The sequence below is a fragment of the Podarcis cretensis genome (assembly GCF_951804945.1).
Source record: "Podarcis cretensis genome assembly, chromosome: Z".
Classification (NCBI taxonomy): Eukaryota; Metazoa; Chordata; class Lepidosauria; order Squamata; family Lacertidae; genus Podarcis; species Podarcis cretensis.
Genome location: NC_137184.1, coordinates 6,850,652 through 6,866,612, shown reverse-complemented (window position 1 = coordinate 6,866,612; position 15,961 = coordinate 6,850,652). Strand labels below are relative to the sequence as shown.

Below are 15,961 nucleotides of genomic sequence, written 5' to 3'. Positions count from 1 at the left end.
TGTTAATCATCTCAACTCAAGGGACCACATGCGCCAAGAAGCTTCGGGGATTCTGCCAAACAGCAGGGGCTGTGAAGTAGGTTGAACAAGTCAGCAGAAGACATCCTATAACTGTGAACAGGCTCGGAGAGACTGGGACAGACTGTCAAGTGCTCCCTTCCTATGTGACACAACCAATTAGCAGCTCTTCCAAGAAAGCCGGGAGGTACCACAGAGCCTTCACTTGCACCACGTTGAACTATTTGTGCCCACTCCTCCACTAACTTACCACTATTAGGCTCTTCCTTAAACTGAGGAGCTAGATCTTGGCTTTGTTTCCTTTGTCTCATTAGGCAATTCACAAGCAGGCGCCGCAATTAAATGCTGCAGTGTAGTGTTTGTGACTACTTGGCATGTCCAGCCTTCATTGGACCACTGCTGTTTTTGCCTGTTCCTTCCCACCTGCCTCCTACACTGCTGCCTTTTGTACTTCTGCAAACCAGGGTTCCCTGACACAAGCTGGTTATCCCCTCATTTTTCAGTGGCCATGCATGGGCTGCAAACTCACTGGCAACTCAGAACACACAGTCTGTAGTTAATGGACCTTTAATTACTCAACAGACATTCCCATGGTTTGTAAAAGGTTTCTTAGTGACTTTTTGGCCTTCATCCTGAACAATCTGGACCAAGAAAAAGAAGGGGGGGGGAGCATACTTGTTGAATTATATTCTAGCTCTGACATCAATTACATTTTCTGAGGGAGCATTTAATGCCCAGCATTGACTGTTCCCATATACCTGCTCTTCTGCGGGTGCAAAGCAAATGATACTCATGCCTATTTCCTGAGATTGCCTGAAGAACCCTATCAGTTATAGCTCACATTGATCAGTCTGCCTTGAGCAGTAGAGAGGCAATAATTACTGTGAGTTTTAATCAATCCTGCAGCAATTCAGCTGCAGTTCAATTTGTGATCTGCCTCTCTGGTGACATGAGTCTGGGGGAGGGCTAGAAATTATTAGAAAATCAATAGCCACCTCAGCCAATAATTCTTTCTGGATAATCGTGGATGATGCGTCCTTAGTCAATACATCCCCGCAGGAGCTTTCTCCTGGCTGGCTGGCGTGTTGTATGGAGAACAAAGTTTTGCGTGCATTATTTATTCAGACTATAACACAGCTGAGAAGAAGAAAAACTAGGCAGGAGTCTGAACAAATGCTTCACTTAAGACAAATCATTCACTGATCCCTAGGAAAGATAAGAAAAACAGCCAAGTCAAACCGCTCCATACATACTGAGGAAACTGATGCCATGGGCAAACCACAGCTTCAGGAATATGCTACAGCAAGGGTGAGGAACAGAATGCGGCCCTTCAGGCCTCCCTCTTAGAACCCTGGAACCTTCCTCTCACTGGCCCTGCCATGCACAGAATGTGCCCTTGAACTCTGATAATATCTCTAGACTTCCTCGGTGGAGGATACAGAAGGGTGTGTGCATGTCAGGAACTGGCTGGATGAAGAGGAGTGGTGGTAGGCACCAGCTGAGGAACCTCCAAGGAAAACCCTAGAGAAGGAAGGCTTAGAGTCAGGGGATTGGTGGTGGGACACAGAAGGGAGGTCAGAGGAAGAAGATTGGGGGGGGGCATGTCAGATGCTGATGGGGCAACAGAGTTTAGGGAGCAAGGAGAGCCGATGGCAGGGACTAAGGTCTAAGGAGTTAACCCTACACAAATCTAGAATGGAGTCCCTAAGATGTTCGGATGGTATCTTGTACGCCTCATTCTGGCAACTCCTGCAGCCGAACTTTCCTTTGGACCACATCAGTGAGGCTGGGGGGTGAGGTCTTGTCTCCTGGGCAGCCCAGGACCTTCATACACACTGCCCAGGCTTGCACCCTGGAGAGGTCAGTTTGGTGCTGCTTAACACAGTAGTTTGACTACCCTCCCCTCCTCAGAGGCACACTCCATTGTCTCTCGAGACAGACAATGCTTCTGATAGTGGAGATAGAACATAGCCAACATGGCTAGCAGCCATTGATAGCCTTGTCCTCCATGTATCTAGTCTAATCCTCATTTAAAGTCACCTTAGTTGGGGGCCATCACTGTTTCCTGTGGGAGAAAGTTCCACTGCACTGCATGCAGAAGTACTTTCCAGTTTCACTGGATGTCCATGAGTACTAGTGTTGAGAGAGAGAGGGAAAGAGGGGGGGGGGACTTTTCTCTATCCACTTCCTGCACGCAATGCATAATTAAAACAAAAACCAAAAAAACTTCTACCACATCACCTCTTACTTGCCTATTCTCAAAACCCAAAAGTCCCAAATGATGCAACAGAGAATGAATAAGGCACAAGGGCACACAATCAATTTCCAATGCACAGATATAAATTCCACCTCAAGCACATTCTCAGAGCTTTGAAAGTATTCCCTCTTCCTAATCAAAGAACTGAATTGTACCCACGTAATAATGAAACAACAGACAAATGAGTTGGAGTGCTCAGAATGCTCACTCAGAATGTTTACCTGCATTATTATTTTTTTATTTATTGACATTGGGGCAGGAGTAGTAGCAGTGTTTAAGCTTGGTCTTTCATCACTGCCTTGCCATCAGTACAAAAAAGAGAAAAGGATGGAGAAAAGAGGTATGGTTACGCTTTTGTCCTCACAGTCAGCAAAAAAAATCCTATAAATGCACACAAGTACAGATGTGCTGAGTAAGAGGTTGCCATTTCTAACTTGTCCACTTTTCTTGCAGCAGAGCAGCCATTACAAAGGATGCTCTTCAAGGTCACAAGTGGGAAGAGAATCCTAAAGTTCCCAAAGCTACACATGCCATCTTGAACAAGCAGCTTGCACGTGACTGGGGAAACATTCAAACGATCCAATTACATAGGCAGAGTAGTGGTAGTGGTGACTGCGTGGGTCTTCCCCACAAAACTGTCAGCCTGCTGGAAGGGCAGATGGTGCTGATTCTGTAAGAAAAACCCACACAATCAGGTCCCACTTGTGTGGTCAAATCATCCACATATTCCTATGTTCGATCCCAAAGAAGCCCAGGTAGAGTTGTTCTAAAATGCCTGTGAAACCCTGGTGAGTTGCAGTCAGCCAGTGCAGACAACAATCAGTATATGGAGTAGGCCCAATAATCTGACTTGGTGTAGGCAGCTTACCTTATTCTGTCAGCAGCAAAAGTGGTTCTCATGTGATTGGGAGAACATGTGAAGGGACAGTTGGTTTTGGCCGATTGAAAAAAACGAAGGCACCATAGTGCAAAATTCCCTCCTGTAATGTTGCCTTTGTGTCTCCTATCTGATAGCCAGGAATATGGTGGTTATTCCAAATGATGCCATTGCCATGGTAAATGAACTGAAGGTATTTAGGACTTGGAAAGCAAGATTAAATGAGTCCAAGATGTGAAATACATTGGGCCATTTGCTCCAGAAAACAAACATCCGATCCATTGCCTGTTTATTTCCACTACTTTCAGGAGATACAAAGCTCATTAACAACAAAGGCTGATGATACAGGCTCTACTTTCAAAGATCAGAAATGCCTCATTACTGACACTCTTTCCCAACATGGAAAGGAAAATAAGTGAGCTTAATTGCCTAAAAGGTTTCACTTTTTTATTATTATTAAGCTCAGCTCCTTTCTTTATTATTACACTTGAAAAAGAGTGTTTCCGTGGAGCGTAAATTGCTGCCTTTTCAAATATTCTATCACATCCTCTAAATATTACAAGCCATTTTGTTGACAATGCTAATAAATGTGCTGTGGAGATGCTCCTGGCACTTACTTCAAAAACACCTCATAGTAAAGAAAGAAGGAAGGGGTGATTGAAGCAGCAGCAAGAAAAGCTTTAGGGACGGAAGTTATAGTAGCCTCTTGTAGAAAAATAAATAAGAACAGGGGGTGTTAAGTGGACTTGAATTAAAAAGAATAAAGCATGGGCCTAGATCAAGCATTGTCTGTCTAATAGCACAATAAATCCTACAGAAGAGGAATCTAATGTGGCAGTTGCACAAGCATAAACTTGTGCTACACATTCCACAACAAAGTTATTGTTTTGTGCATTTTCTGGTGAACAACATTCCACTGGTGGTGCAATAAAAAATAAATCACCAGTGCAATAAATATACCACTAAGTGACTTTAGTTTACTGCTACATTAGAGAAGCACCATCACCTGCAAGGAAACAGCCTGCTGAGGGATGCTGGGAACTAGGCAAAGTTCCCCCTTTAGTACCTTGTTAGCACCATTTGATATCAAAGGAAAACAGCTGCTGCTACTACTATGGATCAGCTTCACTGCATATCAAACAACCTCCTTATCAAATTACCAGCATCCTTAAAAAAAACAGGAGCCAGCAGGGTCCCAGCTTTGGGTGTTTAGGTAGCTGATAATGTAGGAGATGAAACCTGCCATGGAGTATTTGAGGGCTGGCTTGGTGCAGCTGGCTCCATTTACCCATTTACTCCATTTGCCAAGTAAACACTCAGAGAGGGTGCAGGAGAAGAATGCAACAGGCATTCGATCCCAGCCTCACCTTTGCGAAACTATGGTCCTTCTCATGCTGCCCTCCCCAAGCTGCTTTGTGAGGCTGGGATCTGATAAGATCCCAGACAAAACTGTGCAGGGCTGGCTCAGGGAGGGTGGCATGAGTGGCCAAAATGCCCCACCCAAAATGTGCTGGGGGAAATTGTCCTGGCTGCACCCCGCCCCCACCCATGCTACACCCCTGGATGAAACAAGCCTTGCTGCATGATTGGGGCCAGAATTGGATGGCATTCTGAGGCTTAACACAGAAACAGAATAACAGAATTGTAGAGTTGGAAGGGACGCCAAGGATCATTTAGTCCTACCCGCTGCAGCACTGGAATCTCAGCTAAACTATCCATGACAGAAAGCCATCCAATAGCTGCTTAAAAGCTTCCAAGGAAGGAAAGTCCACAACTTCCTGAGGGAGACTGATGAGAATCCCCTAAATTCCTTCCCCTCAATTCCTTCACCCAAGTCATTTATAAAGATGTTGAACAACAATGGGCCCAGAGGATTTAGAAATATGGTCAAATCTGAAGCTATCATTGCTAGGCCGAATCGCTGTGATAAAAATGAATGTACTGCCTAGGATGCTGTTTTTGTTTCAAACACTGCAAATTTTGGATAAAATGGATTGTTTCAAGAAGTGGCAGAGAGATATTTCTAGATTTGTCTGGCAGGGCAAGAAACCTCGAATAAAATTTAAGATATTAACTGATGCTAAAGAAAGAGGTGGATTTGCCCTGCCAGACCTTAAACCTTATTATGAATCAGCTGCTTTTTGCTGGCTGAGAGAAAGGTTGCTTCTTGAAAACACTGATGTGCTGGATTTAGAAGGTTTTAACAACGTATTTGGGTGGCATGCATACTTGTGGTATGATAAGGTCAAAGCACATAAAGCGTTTAAAAACCATATTGTCAGAAAAGCACTGTTTAACATCTGGATAAAATATAAGGAAAATAAAACCCCAAGGTGGTTGTCACCAATGGAAGCGAAGGCTCAGAAAAAGCTCAATATGGAGGCCAACCAGTGACAAATCCACCTAACAATTACCTCGTTCAACCCACATTTTACCAGCTTCCTCAACAGTATATCATGGAGGGCTTCCTCAAAGCCTAACTGAAATCAAGATGCACTACATCCACAGCATTCCCCTGATCCACCAAGCTCATAACTCTATCAAAAAAGAAATGAGATCCATCTGGCATGACTTGCTTTTCAGAGTCTTAGTAATCATAGCATTCTTTTCTAAATGTTCACAGACCTACTGTTGACTTATCTGTTCTAGGACCTTTCCTGGTATCATTGTCAAGCCCACCAGTCGGTAGTTACCTGAGACTACTTTCTTTCCCCCCTTTTGAAGATGGGGGCAATATTTGCCAATCTCCAGTCTGCAGGACCTTACCTGTTCTCAAAGAATTCTCAAAGATTATAGACAAAGGCTCTGAAATTACATCTGCAAGCTCCTTTTGTACCCTCGGATGCAGCTCATCAGGCCCTGGAGATATGAATTCATTTAAATACTCCCTTCTCATTGAGTATTTCTGATCATGCCCAGAGTGTGTGTCTGACTACACTCAGCTTTCCCTTGCCTCTGTTTCATGAAACCCAAAAGGACATGATCACTTCCTCCCAAGTTTCCGAGTACTTTCACTTTGTCAATCAGTTCCTCCCTGTTGGTGAGGACCAGGTGATCCCTTTGTAGTAAATTAAATTGACATCAAGGCAACAGAGGGATTTGTCGGATCTTACATTCTTGGAGAAATTGAGATTGAGTCCCAATAGATATCAAGGAAGTTGAAGTCTCTCATGACTATTGTATCTCTCCTATTTGAATGTTTGGTAATCTGCTCTAGAAAGGCATCATTGTAGTCTTGAGTCTGGCTTGGTGGTCTATAGTAGACACCCACAGTAAGGTCATCTGCTTTCCATGCTCCAGGTCATGGATTTCTTCACAAGTCTACACAGCCTTTACATATAATGCTATTCCCCACCCAGAAAGAAAGAAAGAAAGAAAGAAAGAAAGAAAGAAAGAAGAGCACAGCCAAAGCCCAACAATCAATATTAAACTATGGTTGCTGCCAAGGCCATTATCAGCTGGAATGGCTTTAAAAGAGGATCAGGAAAATTCCTGGAGGATATCAAAGGCTATCCATGGCTGTCAGTCATGATGGCTGTGCTCTGCCTCCATGATCAGAGGAAGCCATGCTTCTGAATGCCAGTTTCTGTCTGCTGGGCTCCTGGGTGGTCACTGTGAAAACAGGCTGCTTAACTAGATGGGTCTTAGAGCTATCCAGCAGGCTGTTCCCATGACCTAGGCCTGACAGGATTTATAATTAATATCCAAATCCTGAAGCCATCATCTGAAGCTTTTCTCTATGTGCCACCTCTGAAGCAGATCTAGAACGTGGAGACAAAAGAATGCACTTTCTCTGTTATTGTTCCCCGTTTATGGAAAGCTCTTCTTAGTGGAACCTGCCTCTTGCCAGCCTTGTCATCACTTTGGCACTAGGGAAATATATATTTGTTTTCCTGGGCATTTGTGCAGCATCAAATATATTGAAGTATAATTCTCAGTAGCTTTCAACTACAGTTTCTATAATTCTTTGGCGAAAGCCATGTGACCAGAGTCCCTCCTTCCTTCACCTTCCAGCCTTGAACTGGTCACCTACCATGAGCTTGAACCAAGGAAGGGGCTTGCTTGGGAGCATTTGGGCATAGCTTGGAAAAAGCAACATCAACAGAGGGATATGACTGAGGGTTGTTGTTTTTTGTTTAATGTACGGCATAGATAAAGTTGATGCATCTCCATTAATACGGGAACTTAGGAGTTACCAAATGAGATTGATGCACAATGCCACAAGGTGCTGAGGGCCATTGATTGAGAAAGCTTTAAAATGAGATTAGATAAGTTCATGGAGGGTGATAGGTCTATCAGCATGGAATGGCTTTGATTGCATCTCATTTTAGTTCTGTTCCTCTGAATAACAACCGGTTTCAGGGAGGTGGGTTTGACGTGATTCACAGCAGGGCTCTTTTTATGAAAGGGCAGGCATGAACCACCTCTGTACATAGTAACTTTTATCCTCATATTCCTCACTGTTTCAATGTCCCTGGAAGACCAATATTTGCAGAACTTTTAAATCTTGTCCTCTGGCTCCCATTAGCAGCTTCTGCATTACTAATTCCCCTGCTTTCCAAAAGTAACAACTCTTCCTAAGGCAACACACTACAAATGTTTTCCTTAATAAAAACCTCTATTTCCTCCTCTCACATTATCTGTTTTTTTATGCCCTTTACAAGACCAATCCATCATTATTTTAGCTTTAGATGTTCAAACTCAACTGTCTCTTGAGCATCTTAGAACAAGTCACAATATCTTGCATTTTGCTAAGTGTCCCCCTGAGGCAACCAATGTGCAGCGCTCAGAAATGAAGGCCTCAGCAGAATAAGGGATTCTCCTTAGTTATAATTTAATATTGCAGATGCCAGATATACATATATTTTGCACTAAAAAATAAAATAAAAAAACCACAGTGTATCTATGGGAGTTTATCCAGCATCATTGTTGCTGATTTATAAAACCTGGCAACGGTTCTTCCTCCTGTTTCCAAATTAGCAATTAGTTTAGGAATTTCTCCTTTTCTGGATGTTAAAACGTCCAGCTCTGTACTTTCCCCTTCTCAGCACCTATTTGCACTGAAGTGGTCTACTTCTGCCTGGGTTGCTAATGTCACCTGAGACTGCAGGTGGGGCTCGCATGAAAGACTGCATCTCCATATTAAACACAGCCCTACGTGGAGAAAGCTAGCATGTCAGGGAGAAGACTCTTAAAGACTCCTTCCTTATGACATGCTGGATTTCTACATGCAAAGATTTAACATTTTAAAATTTATTGTGGTTTGAAGGTTCACTTAAATATGTAAGCCCCACCCCACCTGTAGTCTGAAGTGATAAAGCCAGCCACAGGTTGATCACCACAGTGAGGACCAATTTCAGAAGCATGGCTCTGTAAGGTAATAAAAGAATTCTGGGAAATGATATATAAGGAACTGGGGTGGGGGGAATGTTTAAAATCATGTTTGCAAAAAAAAAAAGACGCTTTTTTGTTAGGAATTATAGGTACAGAATTACCGAAGGAGCAGAAAACACTATTCATGTACGCAATGATAGCCGCTAGGATGCTGATAGCCCAGAGCTGGAAAGATGACAAGGTCCCTACCAGAGTGGAATGGCAGAACAAATTGCTGTACTATGCAGAAATGGCAAAAAATGACCAGGAAAATCAGAAATCAGGAAGACCAAAACTTTAATAAAGAATAGGAGAAATTTATACTATATTTGGAAGACCACTGTAAACATTTGAACCCGTTAGCTGGTTTTAAAATAACTCTTGTAAGGCTACAAAGACTTTGGATATAATGGATAACTGGGAAATTGGAGTGACATATGATATGCAGTAGAAAAGGTTAAATAAAGAACCCATGGATGGGTGGAGGGAAGTTTAAAGATTTGGAAGAATCTCGTTTATTTGGTTTTTTTAAAAAAAATCTATGTTTGTGAATGTAAATATTACTTTGTAAAATCCAATAAAAAACATAAAAAATAGGATGGCTCTGTTAACCTGTTGAGTCTTGTGACACCTTAAAGTCAAACAGATGTACAGTCATACAAGTGAAACGTGCAACAAGATGTTGTAATCTGGACTGCTCCCTATTCAGAATCCTAGACACTCTGATCATATCCTACCACTTTATCACTCATTCAGAATTCTGGGAACTGTAGCTTGTTGAGGATGCTGACCTAACAGAGCCACAGTTTTTAGCACCCTAAACAAACTACAGTTCCCAAAAATTCCCCACGACTGTTAAGATGGTATGATAGTGTTTGAAATATATGCTCTGGATGTGGCTGTTCCATAAAATACACATGCAACCCCCCCCCCCATCAGCAGACAATCAGTGGGCTACAGAAAACAGCTCACTGTGCTGCATTCCCCCCCCAGAACTTCCCCACTTTCATACCCCCTCCTCTAAATAGTGTTTGTGTGTGTGTATTTTTTTGCAAACTGTGGATTTCCCCACCCACAGGCCTACTGATGTCTCCTTCATGTGTAAGGTTAGTTCTATATTGGCTACATAAGATTGACACTTTCAGTCTGAACACTGGAAACAGATGTGGATGACTGTGTAGGAAAAAAGAACTTTCACATTCTAGATTCTATCAATGAGAACTAATAATTAGTAGCTATTCTATGAAACCCAAGGCCTTGCTGATCAGAAGGTCAGTGGTTCGAATCCCCACAATGGGGTGAGCTCCTGTTGCTCGGTCCCTGCTCCTGCCAACCTAGCAATTTGAAAGAATGCCAAAAAGTGCAAGTAGATAAATAGGTACCACTCCAGCGGGAAGGTAAATGGCGTTTCTGTGAGCTGCTCTGGTTTGCCAGAAGCAGTTTAATCATGCTGGCCACATGACCCAGAAGCTGTCTGCGGACAAACACCAGTTCCCTTGGCCTATAGAGCGAGATGAGCGCACAACCCCAGAGTCGTCCACAACTGGACTTAATGGTCAGGGGTACCTTTACCTTTACCTTTACTATGAAACCCAAGGCCTGGGTCTGGATCTACACATGGCAGAGGACTAGGTGGTAGGAATTCAGGAATGCAGCTTCACTTCAGAACATAGTTGAAAGATGCCAGACATTAAATGCCTCTCCGCTCATTTGCTTCCCATTAAAAATAGCCATTTGTCTTCAGTGATTTTGGAGAGTTTTGCCCCTTCCTGCAGGGGTAGCCAATATGGTGCCCTCCAGGTGTTGTTGGACTACAACTCCCATCAGCCCCATCCAGCATGGCTAGCAGTCACAGTTGACGGTGGGAGTTACAGTCCAGCAACATATGGAGGGCACCACGTTGGCTATTTCTGCCTTGGAGGATTTCTGCTTAGCCAGCCACTCATTTCCCATGCGTCCTCCCCACCCTACTTTCCCCAAATTTCTTCCTGTGTAAGTGAGGGACTTGTTACCTGAAGGGTTGAAATAAAATTGAATCTACATATTTAAATAACTTTTGTCTAGCACTGAGGTAGAGATTTTTTAAAGAAAGAAAAAATAACAAGTTAGCAAAGAAGAGTGAGACAGGTATAGCATTGACCGTATGGCAGCCCAAGCTCTATAGAGAAAGAGAGAGATGCTGGAAGTGGGAGGAGAGACAGACAGTCAGATGCACTTTGTTGTTACTCCCAGCTTCAGCCAAATCACAGGCAGCATCTTGAAGATGTGCTCTCTCGCTCTCTCACACACAAAAAGATAGAGTGAGTTTGAAAATAATGATGTGACAGGCTGGGTGCAAAGAGAAAGTGAGAAATTTTGCTTGGAAGAAAAACATGTCTGGAGGTATGATATCAATTGCACAGAAACTGCACTGAAGCCAGAGGGAATACAACTTTTTTACTATTGTTATGTATGCAATTAGTGCTGAATACCAGGAGTGGGATCACCACAGACCAGGGCACAGACTGAGAAGAAGAAAAGGCACACCCAAGCAAGTGGTACAGGAGAGACCTTCCCATGGCGACAGAGGCAAAATGTATGGGTGTTTCTCCCCTGAAGGGATTGGCCTCATCTGATTCCCTATTCTACCTCAAACAAATATTTCAAAATGGAAGAGAGAGGGCTGAAGGAATGAAACGAGAAAGATGGCAAACGTAGACTTCTGTGACTTCAGGCTGCATCATTCTACCAAATGCTGAGAAGGCATCAAATCTGTGAAAGTGTTTGCTCTTCAGAGATAACAATTGAAAACAGAGAGAACTGGAGGAAAAACACACACCTCAATATATACATACACACCTTTTCTAATACTTTTTTTGTGTGTGTGTGGATGTGTAGGTGTTTTTGCTTGCAAACTCTTTTTCACACACAAATGGCACCATCAGGCTCATGAAGTCTGCATCCCTTTCAGTACAGATGCAGCTATTTTGAGGGACGATAGGGGAGGGAGGACTCCTATCCCTGCTTGATGACATGGATTTCAATTCCCGCTATCAGCACCTCACACAATGTAAATAGGGAGGTGGGGCTGCCATTTATCATCAGTTTCTTCAGACTGGGGTAGCTCAGTTGGTAGAGCATGAGCCTCTTAATCTCAGGGTTGTAGTTGTGAGCCCCAGATTCCTGCATTGCAGGGATTGGACTAGAACTAGATGACTCTCAGGACCTTTTCCAACTCTAGGATTCCATGAATCCCTTCTAGTGTCATATTGACTTATAAAGGTGGTCCAGTACAGTCGTCACCCCTCTCTCTCCATCCAGATGACAATATCTGAAAGGCACAGATTGTAGGGTAAAGTGTCAGACAAATTGGGGAGGAGGGAAAATGGGAGAAACAGCCACTGAAAAAATAAAGCTGTTTGATTTAAGGAACTTTGTACATTATCAGTGGCATAAATATCCTCAGTAACCAAATCCAGATCAGTCTGATGTTTCCAACACTTTGCTTGTTGCAGGGAGGGGGGAAGAGAAAAAATAATGGCACTGAAGAGTTGGAAGGGACTCTGAGGGTCATCTAGTCCAAAAATCCCTGCAATGCAGGAATCTTTTTGAGGAAGAAGGAGATTTGCAAGGACCTGGAGAAAAGAAACTCTTTGAATTTGTGCACAGTGATGCTTAAATCATGTCAAAAAAGTGATGAAGCCAGGATACCAATAAGCACTTTCTGTTGGAAGCTTTAACATTTAATTAATTACACTTGTGCTGTGGGTTAAACCACAGAGCCTAGGACTTGCCGGTCAGAATGTTGGTGGTTCGAATCCCTGAGACGGGGTGAGCTCCCGTTGCTCGGTCACTGCTCCTGCCAACCTAGCAGTTCGAAAGCATGTCAAAGTGCACATAGATAAATAGGTACCACTCCGGCGGGAAGGTAAACAGTGTTTCCATGTGCTGCTCTGATTCTCCAGAAGCGGCTTTGTCATGCTGGCCACATGACCCGGAAGCTGTACGCTGGCTCCCTCGGCCAATAAAGCGAGATGAGTGCTGCAACCCCAGAGTCTGGACCTAATGGTCAGGGGTCCCTTTACCTTTTTATCCATAGCAGTTGTGCTGAGGGTGTACATCTCCCCATTTTTACCAGGTCACCTTTGCACTCCCAGTCGCCAAATTAGAGAATTAATATTCTACTACCAAGCTGAACCTTAAGTGGGACCTTTAACCCAGTGCCCAAATTAGAGTGCAGGATGCTACTGCCTAAGTTGGACAATCCCTAAGTTGGACAAGCAACCTTAGCATATAATGCGTGTTCAGGATACCATCGCCTAGCTGAACCCTAGGTAGGATCTGAACCCCAGTATTAACCAAATCATTTCCCCCATCCTCTAGCCTCATATGCTGTTTCTCTTTCTGAGGAATTCAGAGGTGTACATACCACACAGCCCGTCGAATCCACTTTGCGGTCTGACACACACTTGAAGTTTCGGGTGCAGCCACCATTGTTGCGCGAGCAGTCTCGAACTGGCCCGAAGGAGGAGAGAAGGTCATTGATGGTTTCGAAATAGGTTGACAGCATTGCTTCTTCCCTTGGAGGAGAAAGGTGCTGTTAAAACTAGCTCAGCATGCCCACTGGTGAAGCTAAAGGGGATGAAATTAAAGCTACTTATATGAGGAGGGTGGGGGTTTTTTTGTTCTTTTTCTGTTCTTTGTATTGCTGCCAGATACAAAGAGCACAAGAGGCTTTTCTTTCAGAGGTGATAAACTATCAAGTTAATCCACAACTACACATGGGGCCTCAATTCCCTGCACAAACAAAAATAGAGTGATTGAGTTTTAGACTAGCAATTCCCTCTCAACATGCTAATCTAGTTTCCATGTGCTGCTTTGGTGCTGTTTTAATTGAATGAAAGAACAGCCCCACTAGTTTAACAAGCACAAATAAACAAACCAGTTTCAGAAATCATCTTGTTGCATACACCCCAATATCTGAGTGGAGAGAGACTCCAGGAGTGCCTCAGCTCACCCAGGGTTCTATTTCCTTGGAATGAAGGTCAGTGGAGACTGTGGTGTCTTTAGCATACATGGTTTTATTTACACATATATCCACCTGAGTATAGGATAGAGGGGCTCACCACATTAATGCCCCAGCAGATCTTGCTTTCCCATTAGGATTTCAGGGATCTCAAGATTCCAGCATAAGCAAAAAAAAAAAACAAAAAAAAAAACAAAACCTCACATACTGTACACACACACACACACACTTGCCCTTTTATTCCCCATGCCAAAATGAAGTGGCATTCAACCAGGTGTGGTAAGAAAAGGCCCAGTTATGTGTCTTGGATATGTAAATCATGGTACTTATCTGGCCAGGTAATGCCATTATCAAACTTGTCTGACTGGTTCAGCAGTCTCTTCTACTAGATTCTAAACAAATACCCAGGATCACACAGACTGACCCTCCAAACCTGTAACACTGTATTTAAAAGTCTGCCTTTAAAGGGGCGTGGGCTTTCAGTTTCTGTTTAAAAGAGAGCAGAGAGGGAGCCTGTCAAATCTCCATCAGGAAGGTATTCCAGATGGAACCACTAAGATCGCCCTATCTCTCATGCTTGCTTATATAAATGCACGTAGTCTCCAAAAGTATCTTAAAATACAGGAGGGTCCATATGGGAGAAGGAGGCCTTTGAGATAACCAGGTCCATGATGGTCTAGCACTTTAAAGGCTTAGCATAACACTGAGAGAGTGGCAGAGTCTGGTGGCAACAGCTGGATAGAGAAAGGGTCACCGTTTTCTTTTTCCTTTTTTAAAAAAGTATTTTCAAAGTTTCAAAAAGAAGAAAAACCACAATTTTTAAAACAGATATTTACATTAAACCATAGTCCATATCAGTACCTTTATGGGGTTCCCTGAACCCCTGGACTTCCCTCCACCCCCCTCTTGGCTTCCAAAATGTGTCTTCCTTTTAACTGCAACTAGTTGCATTTATCCAAATTATTGTACTTCATTTTTATCCTTTGTTATTTTAAATTACAACTGCTATGTCAATCCTGCTAACGTTTTTAGATTTTTACAGCATTCTTTAATATATTCTACAAGGTTACACCATTCTCTATTAAATTTATTATCTTCTTGGTCCCTGATCTTCCCAGTCAAGTCAGCCTTGCCATCTCTGCACAGTCCATCATCTTCATTATCCATTCTCCTTTTGATGAGGCTCTTTCTTCTTTCCATCCCTGGGCAAACAGTATTCTTGCTGCTGTCGTCGCATACATAAACAGTACTTTCCTAAGTAAAGTAGGGTCACCCTTTTCAAGCAAGGTGAAAACTGTCACTGGTGCTGCAACCACTAAGGCAGAAGGCTTGGTGGACTCGGCTGAGCAGCTGGATGTATTAAATATTAACCTCGTCAGAGTATGAGTGAGTGAGAACAGACAAGAGGGAAACCAAGTGTTCAAATGAGATGAACAAGCTGGCATTCTCCTCCTTTTGCCACAGTAAAAGAAAACAGAGAAAGGGCTGTTATGTATCAAGCAGGATTCTTCCATTGAACCGTTTGATACGATAGAAGGATTATTATTTAAATATGAAGGTCTGACAAGAGCAGGTGACAATGAAACAGGAGAGGGCTGACTGCCATACCCAGAGGAAGCTGAGAACAAAAGGTTGCTTTGGAGAAAACGGCTGGCAGGTTCTCCAGGCAAAGCCTCTGAGCACATGGGGAAGAGACTGATGTGCATGAAGGAGACAAACCAGACCTTTTTCTGCCACATTCCATGCCCCAGGGATCTTCTAAAGGGCTGCTTGTTTTGAGTGATTCTACACACACTTCACTTTTTTTCTGGAATACTGTGCCTGCGGCAGAAGCAGTGAACAGGGTGTATCAAAAATTTACTTATTAAAATATATATCCATTTGTGTGTCACACAGACACACAATGAGGGGGATGAATCAATAACTTACCCATCCATCAGAAGACAAACAGGAAAAAGGGGGGGGGGGAATCAGCCCATTACTGGAATAAATAGGCAGACAGAGGGTCCCTTCAGTTAACCTATTTAACTCAGCATCCATCCTGATTTGCTTGCACAAAGCTTGCAGGGATGTTAGATTATATTAAGTCTTTACTGAACATTTGTTCTGATTTGTTTGCAGGGAAGTTAGATGACAATGAGCATTCGTCATAACTTACTTGTGGGGTGCTTACACATCTTTCTGTTAATCATTTGTTCATCTCACACTTTTCAATGCATTTCACTGTCACTCCCCAAATCTAAGATGAATGAATGAATGAATGAATAAATAAATAAATAAATAAATAAATGTGGATTTGTTGAGCTAGGGAAGTACAGCCCATTCATCCATCTAAAATGTGCAAATCTAAAGTTCCAGTATGGACTGGAACCCTTCTGGGAATATACTAACAGTCTGGAGGACGTGAGACAATGAATACAGAAGCTAGGGA

At 43.0% G+C, this 15,961-nt stretch overlaps 1 protein-coding gene across 2 annotated transcripts in view; it reads right to left on the bottom strand.

Moving 5' to 3' along the window:
* Positions 1 to 15,961, bottom strand: part of ASTN2 (astrotactin 2) — a 669,461-nt gene that overhangs the window by 239,575 nt on the left and 413,925 nt on the right. For both annotated transcript variants that reach the window (XM_079961923.1, XM_079961924.1), the window contains exon 11: positions 12,934 to 13,084. In XM_079961923.1, the coding sequence (XP_079818049.1) occupies positions 12,934 to 13,084 (151 nt within the window). The remainder of the gene's footprint in view (positions 1 to 12,933; positions 13,085 to 15,961) is intronic.